At 40.5% G+C, this 14,350-nt stretch overlaps 1 protein-coding gene across 3 annotated transcripts in view; it reads right to left on the reverse strand.

Annotated features, from left to right (window-relative positions):
* Nucleotides 1-14,143, reverse strand: part of GRB14 (growth factor receptor bound protein 14) — a 105,642-nt gene extending 91,499 nt beyond the window's left edge. For all 3 annotated transcript variants that reach the window (XR_010591580.1, XM_005290374.5, XM_065561775.1), the window contains exons 1-2: nucleotides 8,897-14,143; nucleotides 6,582-6,714 (exon numbers count right to left, since the gene is read on the reverse strand). Coding sequence is in view for 2 of the 3 variants with exons in the window: in XM_005290374.5 (XP_005290431.1) it covers nucleotides 6,582-6,714; nucleotides 8,897-9,072 (309 nt within the window). In the remaining variant the exon portion in view is untranslated. The remainder of the gene's footprint in view (nucleotides 1-6,581; nucleotides 6,715-8,896) is intronic.
* Nucleotides 14,144-14,350: the final 207 nt, after the last annotated feature.

Genomic DNA, 14,350 nt, shown 5'->3' on the forward strand with positions numbered 1-14,350 from the left:
CTTTCTATTTCAGTTAATCAACCCTAAGCCTGAGGGAGTTTTCAAGTCAAGAGATAATGTTTGTTTTTATCAAGTTTTGTCACTGGGACTTAGCAAATTTGTCATATATTTAGCAATGCACAATTACCAACAGCTCTATTTGTAACTGTGAAAAATGAGGTTTCAAATGGAAGTGCTGAAAAACTTTGAACTATAGTGGCAGTAAAGGAGAAGGGTTATGAGAGTGTCAAAGGCTTAATGTTAATTTTAACTTTTGATTAGTAAATATTTAAAGAAAGGCCATGTTCTATGCCATAAAGTTCTTCTTTGTCATGAAATTTTAAACAAAGTTACTAATAGACTCATAGACTCAGACTTTAAGGTCAGAAGGGACCATTATGATCATCTAGTCTGACCTCCCGCATGATGCAGGCCACAAAAGCCGTCCCAACCCCTTTCCCTTGACTCTGCTGTTGAAGTCCCCAAATCCTAATCCAAGGCAGGAAATTCTGAAAGGAAGCAAACAATCATACTGGAACTTAAAATGTGTATCGAAGGTTCTCTTACAGCACTGTTTTTCTAAAATGAAAATTGTGGAATTATTTAAAGTATTTGGTCTCAATGATAAAAATATCCATTTGTTGAGGACACCAAGAAAGAGAAACACACAAAAGATAACATTTCAAGGAATAAACTGTTCTTCACCTTGAGATTCACTGTAGTTTTATTTTGACACTTCAAATTGGATTCAAGGAAACGCAAAGCACTAATTACCTTGAATGACTTTTGTGGTAAAATAGTTTTTGCCTTATCCTTGAGCAAAACAAGAACTGTCACTCCAGGGAAAATTACTCTTGTTTTGTCATCACAGACCACTGAAAACTGAAACTTAAACTGACTCTAGGGTTTAGTAATGTCAATAACCCTTTAAATACTTGTCTTTATTTAAGATGAATGGGGGGAAATGAAAAAGTATGCTAAAGAATATAAAAAGAGATGGTTTTTCTGATTAGCAGATTACCCAAACATCCATTTTTCTGTTGGATTCTGTTTGATATAAATTACAGAATAAAGTACTGACCATTCATATATTTAATGGTCACACTTTAAAGCACAAAACAAAGATCAGAGCTATAATCTATTTTCCTCTTTAAATTAAGAAACCAGGAATGTAAAAATATAGGTAGTATAGCATGCATAGAATCCAATAATATACACCAAAGATAGAAATGGCAAATCCCATTTCTGATCATACCATAGATTCAACTCTTATATACTTCTTCTGACAATAACAAATGGTTGACTCTTAAGAGAAAGGCAAAATTCCCTACCAACACACTTAGCCAATTCTGCAAAGCTGTACTTTAGGGCTAAATTTTCTTCCTGATCCCTGCAGAGGAACATATTATGCCCTGAAGCAAGATATTTGATTACTCTTTGCTGAGCATGCATATATACACACACAAGTTATTTATGGCCAAAACTATCCCGTCATCTTATATTACATCTACAGTATTTGACTGATTTCCTACAGAAGTGAATTCCACAGACTGATTACATATGTACTGTTACTGTATGAAGTGTTTCCTTTTATTTGTTCTAAATTTGACAGACACTGATTTTGTCTCTGTTCTTGTATTACTCATGCACTAAGGAAAGAGAATAAGAGAAAGCAGGGAACAGATTGGTTTTCTCTAGGCAGAGCAATACAACTCAGCTTTTTGTATTCTCAGACCAAGGCCTGATCTTGCAATCAACCCCACCCAGGTGCAATCCCACACCCACGTAGCTCCTTGCTGAAATCAAGTCTTACAAATACCTAAAATAGATGGATCAGTATTAGTTAAAGAAGTACCAGTGTGCCTCAAAGTGTACAGCTCCCAAGACTTGTGACCCTACTGGCCCTATAGTACACAGTCTTTTTTTATTTGTTTTATTAAACCAAAGCTCTTGTGTAGTTTTATCTGTTCAAATTTTAAGAGTGTTAAGTTTCTTCAGCAAAAGCTATTCTGTTTATATGGTGTTGGTTCATTAGAATATCCATGAATTATAATATTAGAATATCCAAAAATTATAACATTCAAAAACCAGTCGGAGAACACTTCAACCTCCCTGGTCACTCAATTACCGACCTATAAGTCGCAATTCAACAACAAAAATCAAAAACAGACTCCAATGAGAAACTTCAGAACTGGAATTAATTTGCAAACTGGACACCATTAAATTAGGTTTGAATAAAGACTGGGAGTGGATGGGTCATTACACAAAGTAAAAATTATTTCCCCATGCTAATTTTTCCCCTACTGTTACTCACACCTTCTTGTCAACTGTTTTTTGAAATCGGCCATCCTGATGATCACTACAGTTTTTTTCTCCAGCTCATAATAGCTCATCTAAATTGATTAGTCTCATTAGAGTTGGTACGGCAATGCCTAGTTTTTTCATGTTCTCTGTGTAAACATATCTTCCTACTGTATTTTCCACTGCATGCATCTGACAAAGTGGACTTTAGCCCACGAAAGTTTATGCCCAAATAAATTTGTTAGTCTCTAAGGTGCCACACGTACTCCTTGTTCTTTTTACTGATACAGACTACCACGGCTACCACTCTGAAACATGTTTTAACAGTAAGTTTCAGGCACCTGTGGTACAAAATTCTGCTCTAATAAATGTTGCCATAATATCAGAATTGCAGTCAATGATGACATAATGCAAAACTTCCCCAAACTGTATGAGGAAATGGGAGACTGACAGCTGTGTTGATAGTGCAGAACTCAATAACGTTTAAACACAGATGTCCCACTTCCCAAGATCGTAGGCAATTGATCATTCTGCTATAAAACCAAGTTAGTAGCCCACGTAAACTCAATTCCGGCAAGTCAGTCCCATTAAACAGGTGTCCTAGTCAGTCAGCATTCACTGTGGTGTGTTTGACAATGCTTTAAACAGAGACAAAAGGTCAACAGAAGAGTAAACTTCAGCTTGGGAAAGTAAAAGTTCACACTTAGTCAAAAATGAAAGATTGCTTAAAAATATTAACACTAAGTGGTAACTCCATCTCTGGGTGTATCGTAAAGACTATGATGCATACTTGGCTGACAATGATACATTAGGCTTATGTAGAGACTAATTTTGTAATTTTCCTTTACTTGTCTCTATTGCTTAAATTCATCAGGAAACTAAATTAATGTGAGAAGGAAGCGTCTAATATGACAGTCTGCGAAAACATATCAGAGGAGAAAACCCTTTAGCCATGAGCACTATATATAATAAAGTATTTGACAGTAACATAAATTACATTTTTCTTTTTAGAGAGATAATGAATTCCTTTATTGCAGGTGGCTTTGAGGTTTCCAGTAGACTATAACATTCACATACTTTAGCATAGGTATAATATAGTCAGAGTAGCATTTGTGTATGTATTAAATATACTGCAACTCTGTTACAAAGAAGGAGTAAAAATAAGTGGCTAAACTAACCACTGGGAATTGGGACTCACGAATTTTAGCAGAGAATCTGACACTTATTCTGTGAAACCTTTTGACAAGTACTTCAGCTCTCTGCACATCTGTTTACCCATGTGCAAGGAAGATATAATACTTTACTGTAAAAAAAAAAAGTATTCGAAGGTTTAAATCTGAATTGCAAAGCCAAACAGGAATGAGAGTCAATATTTGGTTAATAAGAATATTTCTGGACTTAAAGCATTTTTACTTTAACTGTAAGCTATAGGTTCATTGCAATTTACATCGGTAAAGTGCTGGCATTCTCAGCAGACAGATATAATGGGCTTGATCAAATGCCCAGTGAAAGCAATAGAAAAGACCCCTTTGACTTTACTGAGCATTGGATCAGGCCCTGTATAATACAGTTATTTTAACTCCATCTTTGAAGAAGTCCCAAGATTTTTAATCCACCGATTCTGCTTTTACCACACACCCAATATTTTTCTCCTTAAATGGGAGACAAAAAGATAGTACAAAGAGTAGGAATGGGACCGAAAAGATTTGAGTCCCAGGGCAAGAGCCTTTAACTAGACTGTAATAAAAGCAGTAAAGATATGAAACTTACATTTATACTCATACACCGGGGTGGGCAAACTACAGACCAGGGGCTGCATCCGGCTCTTCAGATGTTTTAATCTGGCCCTCGAGCTCCCGACGGGAAGTGAGGTCCGGGGCTTGCCTTGCTCCGCACGTGCCGTGGCTCCACGCAGCTCCAGGAAGCAGTGGCATGTTCCCCCTCTAGCTCCTATGTGTAGGGGCAGCCAGAGGGCTCCGCGCACTGCCCTGCCCCAAGCGCTGCCCCCAGTGCCGCCCTGCAGCACCCATTGGCCGGGAACCATGAGCATCCATGGCCCACCATACAATTTCCATACCCAGATGTGGCCCTTGGGCCAAAAAGTTTGCCCACCCGTCATACACCAACCTCAGGATCAAGTTAACTAATGAAAACCAATATTTTTCAACTGGATGGTCTACAACATCATGCACTTGGGCTCTTGCATGTTAAAGCAGGACTTGAAAAATCCATTTACTAGTTTCAAGTAGGAAGATTGCCATGTTGAGTGGAGGCAGAGACAGGTCTAAGCCATCAATAGGAGGTATTTAAACTTACTTTAAAAAAAAGTCTCTAGCCCTTATGATGGCGAAGAATTTTCCAAACATGTATTCTTCCTGCCTCTTCTGCTGTTTAGAGCTTCCCCAGGCATTAAAATTACAAGTGTGCACTCAGTTTCACTGTTGGCATTCAAAATCCTGTGGGCAGTTGTGAAACTGACAAGAATTATGTCAATTTTACTCCGTTATTGCAAAACAGAGCAATAATAGTATAAGCAAACATCACTGCTATTCCTAGGTGAAGATGAGAAGGACCCCAAACAGAATTAGGTGAGGAAGGATAAAGTAGTGGTGATCTCTACCTCCAGTCCCCCACCGCATACCCCTAACCTTCAGAGCGGGAGACTGCAGAAAAGTTAAAGTAATGGACACTCTTGCACAACTTGTCATGGGGAAAAGGAGGTTGAGAGAAAGACAAAGCTCTTTAAGCCACAAGCAAGAAGTTGTCAGAGGCCAATATTGAAAGACAGAGCTTCCGAAGAGGGACAGTGTCACCACCTAGAGGTCAGGAATTGGCATCTCACCAAAGTGCTACCCTTGCATTTTGCTGATAAGCCCCTTGTACCTATCCTTTGCATCAGCCTCAAGACACATATTGCAAAGGAGCTTACTAAGACTGGGAAGAAGTTGAGACATAGTGACACAGCAGTTGGAACAGTGGGCCAGATTTTCTCCATGACAGGAGTTCTCATGTTAGGACAACCAGAGGGGCCTAAAAATGCCATCCAGATGGACTTCTTTCAGAACACAGTCCCCTGTGGGGACAGGTTTAAAGGGTTTGGTAGGGATTATCAAAGAGATCCGCCCCCTCAGATTTTTACACCTCACATACCCCCAGAGGACATTTTCCAGTAGAAGCTATACTGCCACTGGCAGTCCCCATGCCATTGAACAGCAGCAGCCATGGAGGGGGTAAACTCCAGATAAACGTTGCTGGTAGCCATGTTATCTTCCAACAGTTTCTTAGTGAAAATCTGAAGGTTGCGCAAGGAACAGTACTACAGTGAGTAGGTACTCACCAGCTCTACTTCCTCTTGCACTTGCCCTGCCTCTTAAGACACCTCACAGGAAAGATCCCACAGAGAACCAGAGAATGAGCATGCAGAGACAATGACCCGGAGGTAGCACCACTGGGAGTGTTCCACCCAGATAAAGTTTCTTCCACCCACAAAAATAAAAGAAACCGATGAGTTGAGATGGACCAATTTTTGAGAGACAAACTGAAAGTTTGAACTGAAGAAAGCAGCAGTGTTCAATGCTGAAATGAAAGCTTAACTGCTCTTGCTCTCTAGTATCCATCCATGCTCAAGCATGTTATAAGTGAACATGGACTACAAAAGAATAGTTTGACAACTTATTTTTTTCTCCCCAGAAAAGATGACCCACTATTGAAGTGCAAATCCTACCTGAACTCTTGAAAGCTGTGATAATGCTTCCTCTGACTCACATTTAAGAGATTCACTTAATAAATATTGTATATGTATACCACAGAATACGGACATAAACCCGCTATCCACCTAACATGGTGAAAAGCTTGGTATCCGAGCTCTTTAATTATCAATATGTTTTGTTTTTACAGCTATACTAACAACATTAGACTCTTTAGATAAAAAGCTGTTCAGTTACTGTGGACACTCAGCTGCTATGGTCTAATTATAATGATGGGCAAGGTATAAATTTAATTTTTCATTTAAGGATGACAAAGCATAACCTGCTTGCGATTTCTCTTTACTTGTCACAGATTAGTCAGTCACATCTCAATTATAAAAAATATTCAAGTCTCCTAGATGTATTGGTCTATGGATTCCAAAAAGTCATTATCACCACCATTAATAGTCTGTTTATGAGACTGTAGATCTTAATTTCTTGGGAATGTTTATTATTTAGAATTGGATCAGTTAAGTAGATAATTGTATATTTAATTGAAGGATGGAACAAAAAAAACCAACAGTGTTTTGACAAAAAAAACAACATAAATCTTACCTGCTTTTTTCTTGAAGTTGCCTTGGGCAACAGGCTGGCTGACAAAACCGATGAAAATGGAGAGCAACATAGCTCAGGAAAAGGGTTTGGAATTGATGGGATTGCCAACACACCAAGCTCTTTCTTTTTGATCCTACATCAACAAAATATACAACATAGTTTAAATAAATACAGTATACATTAGGACATTAATATTAGGGGATTTGCCACATTAGTTATTGGTCACATTGCTAGCACTTTTTTAATCAAAAGGCTGTACTGATTAAAATGCACATGATTAATTTTGCACATTCAGGATTTCCTTACACCCTCCAAACTCTCCCATCTCCCCCAGTGGTCACAGTGTTGCCAATTTAATCATTTTCCAACCCTTCCCAGCCCCCGTAAATTGAACACCCCCTCTAATTTCAATTCCTGGGGTAGACGAAATTAAATCCCAGTAACAACCCATGGATGTAAAGTTAATTGCTAGTGTAAATCTTTACAGCACTGGGGCTTAAGTGTGTCCATTCTGTCTTCAGGTATTGCAAATATTTTCAGGCCCCTGATTCTCACGCATGTGCTTAACTTTACTATAACGAGTAGTTCTATCTGTTTAAAAGTTAAAGCACCTGCATGAGTTTTTGCAGGGTCAGGGCCCAAGGTGATTCATATCTTGGAATTTCACATAGGAAAAATATTCCTTTCTGCCTCTAACTGCCTAGGTGTTTGTCTTCTTTCTTTGATGACTCCTTAATTAGCTATAAGATTCAGTATAGGGTCATGTTTTTAAAATCTAAGTTTGTATTTATTTCAAATACCACCAGCCAGTACCTGTGAGCGTTTGAGCAGATTACCACTTCCATAATCATTTTGCAAGATCACTTATGCATTAATTTAAAAAATAAATATTTTTAACCAGTAAGACCTAAGCTTTTAGAATGCGGTGCACGCTACATTACACAATTTTCTGACATGGAAAATATAAGTTAGCACCTATTCTTCTAGGCAATAGAAATCAAAACACGATAAACCCTGATTTGATTTTGCAAGCATTCCTTCCCCCGCCCCCGATTTGTGGGAGTTGAAGACAGGGGTTAATATTTAACCTCTTCATTACTGTATTAGTGTCATTCTATGGGTCACTTGTTAATTGGTATGATAAAAATGTTTAGACTTTTCCACATCATTAAATCACCTTTGAGGCGGCTTTTGTTTCTTGGAGTATTTAGAAAACATTAGTTTACAGGGAATATACAGTGTTTAGCAGGAATGGACAGTATTGTGTTCACAATGTTTTGAAGTGTGGGAGAAGTTAATGTAGACAAACTATCAGACACTTCATAAAAGCCTAACAGCTACCTTTCTTTTAATACAAGTTGAAATATCTTCCTTTTGAAACATGAGTTTAACAACTGGTGAAAGTACCTAGTACAAAAAAATAACTTTAAGTGGTTATAACTCTTACAGAAGCTGCATTACTAGTAGATGTTCCTGGTAAATGGAGTTCTCTTATCTTACAAGCTGGTTCATTTCATTTTTTAAAAAAAAGTGTGGTGTATAATGTTGCCCAGAGCCTTGACAGATCAAGTTCTGAAACTACAAACAGCAATATTAATTATGTCCCAAAAAAGTCAGTGGCAGTTGATGGCTTATGGTTTTTGTTTTGTTTGTTTGTTTGTTTTTGCTGATAAGATTCAATTTTAAAACCTTTAAAAAATAAAATGTGGGTTAAAGCTCTTAAGGAACAAATTAAAGAAGCGAAGACCTAAAACATTGCCACATAAACGATAAAGGTCCCTATCCTGCAAAGACTTGTGCGTGTAAAAAAAAAGGGGGGGGGGGTATTTTAATTACAGAAAAAGATGCTTCTGCTACAGGACACCTCACATTTCTTTCCATTTCCAGCTACAACTTCCTTATTCTGTCTTGGATGTGGCAAACCTTTGATGGTATTTTCCGAAAATTGTGCAAATAGTTTTTGTTCCGTTCCTGTACGACCTCACTATTGCTCAGACATCAGACCTTTGCGATGGCTTCCTCTGGTTGGTTTTGATAAGGGTGTGGTGCGAGCCACACACACCACCTAGGTGTAAGTAGCATCAGAACAAGATCGTCGCCTCGTGTAACCAACACACGTTCACCTCCGAGCCTTTTTTCGCTTGGGAGCCCGCCCGCAAGACACCTGTGAGGCTCTAGAGGGGAGACGGCGCGTGAAAGTGAATCTCTCTCTGTCAGACCCTGGGAACTTGGAGCCACCTGTAGCCACCCACGGTGCAGAGGGACAGCCGGCATCCGTCCTGCAGAGCCGCTGCCCCCCACCCTCTCAGCCTTACCTGTCTGGCCCGAGCCGGGGCCCCGCCTGGGGATGGGGCACAGCAGGGGGGATGAGAGGAGCCCGCTGGGCTAGCCAGGGGGAAGGAGCCAAGTCCCTGCTGCTCTCCTGGGAGGGAGCCGGAGTCTCTGCAGCCCTCCCTGCGCTCCTCTGCAAATCTGGCAGCGGGGCAGCCATCGCGGCGGCGGCGGCTCCTGCTCTAAGGTACCATCCTCTGGCTCAGCCCGAACGAGAGGCACTGGCAGCAGCTGATCAGGCAGGAGTGTGAGTGCCGGCGGGCCGGACTTGTAGGGTGGAGACTGCGGGGGGGGAGCGCGAGCGCCGCCCGGGCTGCAGCAGCCCCCCAAGCCCCTTCCCCAGCACACGTGCGGCAGGAGGCCGGGCTGGCCCCTGCGGCCCGAAGCGCTGCCGAGGCTCCCGCGCTAGGGACCTCTGGGCGAGGCGGGCTCCCTAAACTCATTGCCCCCATCGAGGGCGAGCCCCGCCCGCCCTGGGACCCTGTCAGCTGGGCAGCAGCCGAGCCCGGGAGGTGCCTGGGGACAAGGGCGGGCTGGAGAGCCCGGGCTTCAGGCTCGCTCCACTCCAGAGCTGTGACCCGCCGGGCGGGCAGCGTCTTATTGGGGTCACTCTCCAGCCGCGCCCCGCTACAGCAACAGAGACATTAACCCTTAACGCACTGGGGGGAAGGGCAGTTTTGTTCCCTCCCGGCACCTGGTACACGGATAGTTCCTTGTGAGAGTCGCTGGCTCCCTGGCCAGCTGCAGCTCCTTGGGATAGTTAGCAAGGCTTTGACTCCACCGCAGGTGAGGTCGCCAGGGGGCTAAGAGACTGACCTAGGCTCAGGAAGCCTTTGATTCAATTCCCACCTCTACCACGTAGCTCCTATGGGACCTTGGGTACTTACATTCTCCCTGGCCCCGTTCCCCTTCCGTAAAAAGAAAGGGAAAGTAAACTCCTGAGGCAGGGATTGTCTTTTACTATATACAGCCCCAGCCCAATGGGGGTCCAGTCATCCTTGGGACTTGTGAGTACGAATACGCAGTTGCCCAGAGCCACAGTGGAGCTTAGTAGTGCCTCAATCTGGGATTTAGGCATCTATGAGCCAAAAAACCTCCACTCAGCTAACTAGGTGCCTAAAATCATCAAGTGCTAACATTTCAGCTATAAAAGTTCCCTAGCCACCTACATTTCTGCCTCTGAACATGCATATGGCTACCTCAGGCACGCAAGCAGCTGCCTATGTCATGCCTTCACTCCAGCAGGAGCCTTAAACGATAGGAAGATAGGTGTTGTCCCACTTTTCTTTCATGCAGGGTCTAATCGAATAACTCCACACCGGACTCACCCCGTAGTGGGGAGAAAGATATGATTCCTAATCACTTTTAGCCCAGTGATTAGGGTATTAAACTAAGATATGAGCGATCCTGGTTCAGTTCCTTCTCTTGCCTGATGATGTGAAGGAATTTGAACAGGAGTTTCCCTCCTTTCAGGAGAGCACCCTAACCACACAACTACCCCTATTCTACTGTCTCTCTCTTTCAATCGCTCCTGTTGAAACTAGTCTACTCTGTACAAATAATTAAATATGCATTGAGCCAGAAACACTACAAGTGACTTTATAGCCTAGTTTGTTAGGGCACCCACCTGAGAGGTGTTTAACCCTTGTTCAAATCCCTTCTCATCAATCTCTTTGTGGATCTGGACCATTAGTAATACACATCTGAAATGTTCCAAGTGCTTTACAAATCATTAACTAAACTTCCCAATATCTCTGTGAGATAGGAACATATTTTTACATATTAGAGGAGAAAGAAATGAGCAGATCTGGAAAAGGCAACACCCATGGGCCAAAACAATGAACTGATCCCAGGATGGGTTTTGGCCCCTACAGAAATGCAGAGACATGCAAAAAGAGATTATACATCCCAGCTGGAGGCTTGAGCATGCCTGGATGCATGTTCACACACATTCCTTAGGCCACATCTACTTAAAGAGTATGTCTACACTACCATGCCAGCTGACTCAGGCTTGTGGGGCTCGGGATGAGGTGCTATTTAATCACAGTGTAGACATTCTGGCTTGGTCTACAGCCTGAATTCTGGGACCCTCCCATCTCACGGGGTTCTGGAGCCCAGGCTCCCGCCTGAGCCCAAAAGTCTACACAGCAATTAAATAGCCCATTAGCCTGATCCCAAGTCCGCAAGCATGGGCTAGCTGTGGGTTTTAATTGCAGTGTAGATGTCCTCAAAGAGCATAAAGTCAAATTGTGAGTTGCACTTTTGGGGCAATATCCTCAGATTAGGAAGCCTAACTCCGACTCACTTTTATATGCACAAAACTCGGATTAAAAACATGACAATTTCCAAATTGTTTTTGATCAACACTCAACTGACTACAACACAAAACACCTGAATCTCAGTTTGAGAAAACTTTAACTGCTAATGAATTTGAGAGAAAGTGTTTGTGAAAAGATTAGGGCTCACTCTAACTCCCAATGAAGTATGTAGAAGTACATAGAACTCTTCTGATGGTATTTCACTTAGAGAAAGTAAATGTTTTGAGACTAATGAGAAAACAAAAATAAAATGTTACAGGATAAAATGTGTTTTGCTGTTTCTAAACTCACTGAAGAAATCCAGATATGGAGAATAACATTTTAATTATTAAATGAGGATATTCTAAAATAGGAACAACACCAGCAGTTTTCATTATTGTTTACAGATGGTTTTGCATGAGGTTGATAAAACTAGGAATTCCTTGTGCTTGTCCTCTAGCAGTTCATTCTCTGTCACTCATACTATGGCAGTTGAAGAATTTGGGCTGATTAAGAATTCTTATATACTGACTTTTGCAAATGTATTCTGAATGTTATAGCATCTAATGACTCATCATAATTGGCTGGTTGATGTAATGGTGTAAGAGGCTGGCAGGATTCTCCTATGAGGAGAGACAGGGAAGGGCAGGTTTATTCCTGCTGACTCACTGAGGCAGGTGTTACTCGTTAAACTCCACCCTGAATATAAGAGGGGGGAGAGAATATGGTGGGTAGCAGAAGAAATAGCTTGTGGGTAGATAATTAGGATCTGGGGTAGATAGGAATCATAAAGTAGTAAGTTCAGGCTGATGTTTATTACATAGATAAAGTTAAACTATAGAAATAAGGTAACATCTAAACTCACAAAATCTGTAAAAAATGTGTTGGAGTAGGAAAGGGACTAACACTGTCTAAATGGTAAATCTTTGATTTTATATATAGTAGTGCCATTAGCTGGATAATTTAATTGTTTATATTCATCTTTTGTTAAAACAACTTTGAAAATTAATGGTTAAGCATGTTCCAACATGCCAAACCTCAATCAAGTATTAATAGCTCACAGCAGCACAAAGATCAGTTGTAGGAAGACCATAAACAAAGGGTTAATACTGTTGATATTCTGGTTCTAATTTAAAGGGCTTTAACAAGGAACTAGAAGAAATACATCTGACTTACATTTTATGTAAAGCCTTCCCCCCTCCTCTTCTCATAGCCTTTGATACTACTTTGCACTTATATTACCTTCCAGAGGAGAATCTATTATGGAAATTTTGAAGATGAGGAAACTGCACAGGTAATATAAAATCAAACTCTCTTGTTCTTCAAAACATACGACTACATTTCCTCTCTTTGCATTCCACAAGAATGGAAAATGCTGCCTAAGCATCATTAAGGATAACCTGAACTATGAGTACTTCAATCAGAAGAATACACTAACATTCAAGAGTAACCTTCTTAAACCTACTTCACTAAATAAGTGCATTTAAAAAAAATGCTGAAAAGTAGAATAAAAAGCAAGTTGCTGCTTGAACTTCAAATCAAAATACAATTTCATCAGTTGCAAGGGCCTTACTGTCTAGATTCAGCTGAAGCCATTCACCCTTCACCTGGTGTGGATCTCACAAAAGCATTCAGAAAGCTTAGAGATGGTACTTGGAATATGATGATGTGACCCTTGGCAGGAAAGGGTTAAGCATCCTGCAGGATAATTGAACCCTTAGAGACATTTTGGTAGATAATGTTGGAGTTTTTACATATATATTGTTAAAGGTTAACAGTGTAATCAAACAGACCCTGTCTATGCTGTATTCTGTTAATTCAGAGATCAAAAAGACATCTTAATATTTAGATGAACTGTAAACATAGGATATCACTGTATTCATTTCTCTTTGAAATGTGTAGCAAATCACTTGAGAATGATGAAAAACAGGAAATTACCTTATGTTAATCTGTGTAATTACCAACGATTCTTAGGAAATTGATCTACTTCCAAAGTCCCCATAATTGCCTATTGTTTGCCAAAGGACTCTGACCTGTCAAGAGAAGGCCTGAATCTGTATAAAATCCCCTTTGGTCCTGATCCTTTTAATCTCAGATCTGCTTGATGCTTCACACAGGGGAAGCTTAAGACAAAGACTAGGTCTCCAGCCCTAATCTGGAATCACCCTGAAAATGGACATTGGACTATAAACTATGAACTCTTTGCAACTACAAAGCTTACCACCTCTACTATGAATCTATATTCATGTGTATATGTACACTGATCTTTTAACCAATACTCTCTCTTCTTTTTAAATAACTTTTAGTTTAGTTAATAAAAATTGAGTGTAAGCATGTATTTGGGTAAAATCTGGAATATTCATTAACCTGGGAAGTAATGTGTCTGATCCTTTGGGATTGGTAGAACTTTTTTATATGGTGAATAAAATTTTCAGTAATCCTCATCATATTTGACTTGGGTGTCTGAATGGAGGCCTAAGACTGGGTTACTTTAAGGGACTGTGTTGTTGGCTTCTGGGTAACCAGTGAGGTATTATAGAAGCTGTTTTGTGCTGGCTTGGTAAATCCAAGTATTAGAATATCCACCAGCTTTGGGGATTGTTTGCCCCATTCTTTGCAGTTCATCCTAATTGAGTGACCTCAATTGGCTCCCCTGGGACTCCAGTCACAGATATCCAAACTAATTATACACAATAGAATATTAGGTACAACAATATTATTCTTATCTGTTCCCCAGCATTCCTAGACAATCGAGATGGTAGTTTACATGGACTCAAGCTTAAGCCCCGGTGAATACACTATGATGATTAATGCTTTAGTTATGGGACTAAAATAAAACACTGTGCAAAGCATATGTCTGCCAGTGGACAACAGCAAACAGCAATATGTAACATAAATTAACTAGTGCAGTTGGACAAGTGCTATTTATAACAGCAATGTACTGCTGGTATCCTGTTTTTGGAACTTAATCTCTTTACAGAAAAACATCACGGCTGACATATACACCTTATGCATATCATACAAAAACATAATTAACGTGGAGGTCATATTGCAGGTGCTTAGCACTGCCCTATGCTCTTCATGCCCTTCCAGAACATTAGTTTAATTCCCAAACTCAAACATGGGCAAACCAAAGTTAAG

This window comes from Chrysemys picta, chromosome 11 (genome assembly GCF_011386835.1).
Source record: "Chrysemys picta bellii isolate R12L10 chromosome 11, ASM1138683v2, whole genome shotgun sequence".
Lineage (NCBI taxonomy): Eukaryota > Metazoa > Chordata > Testudines > Emydidae > Chrysemys > Chrysemys picta.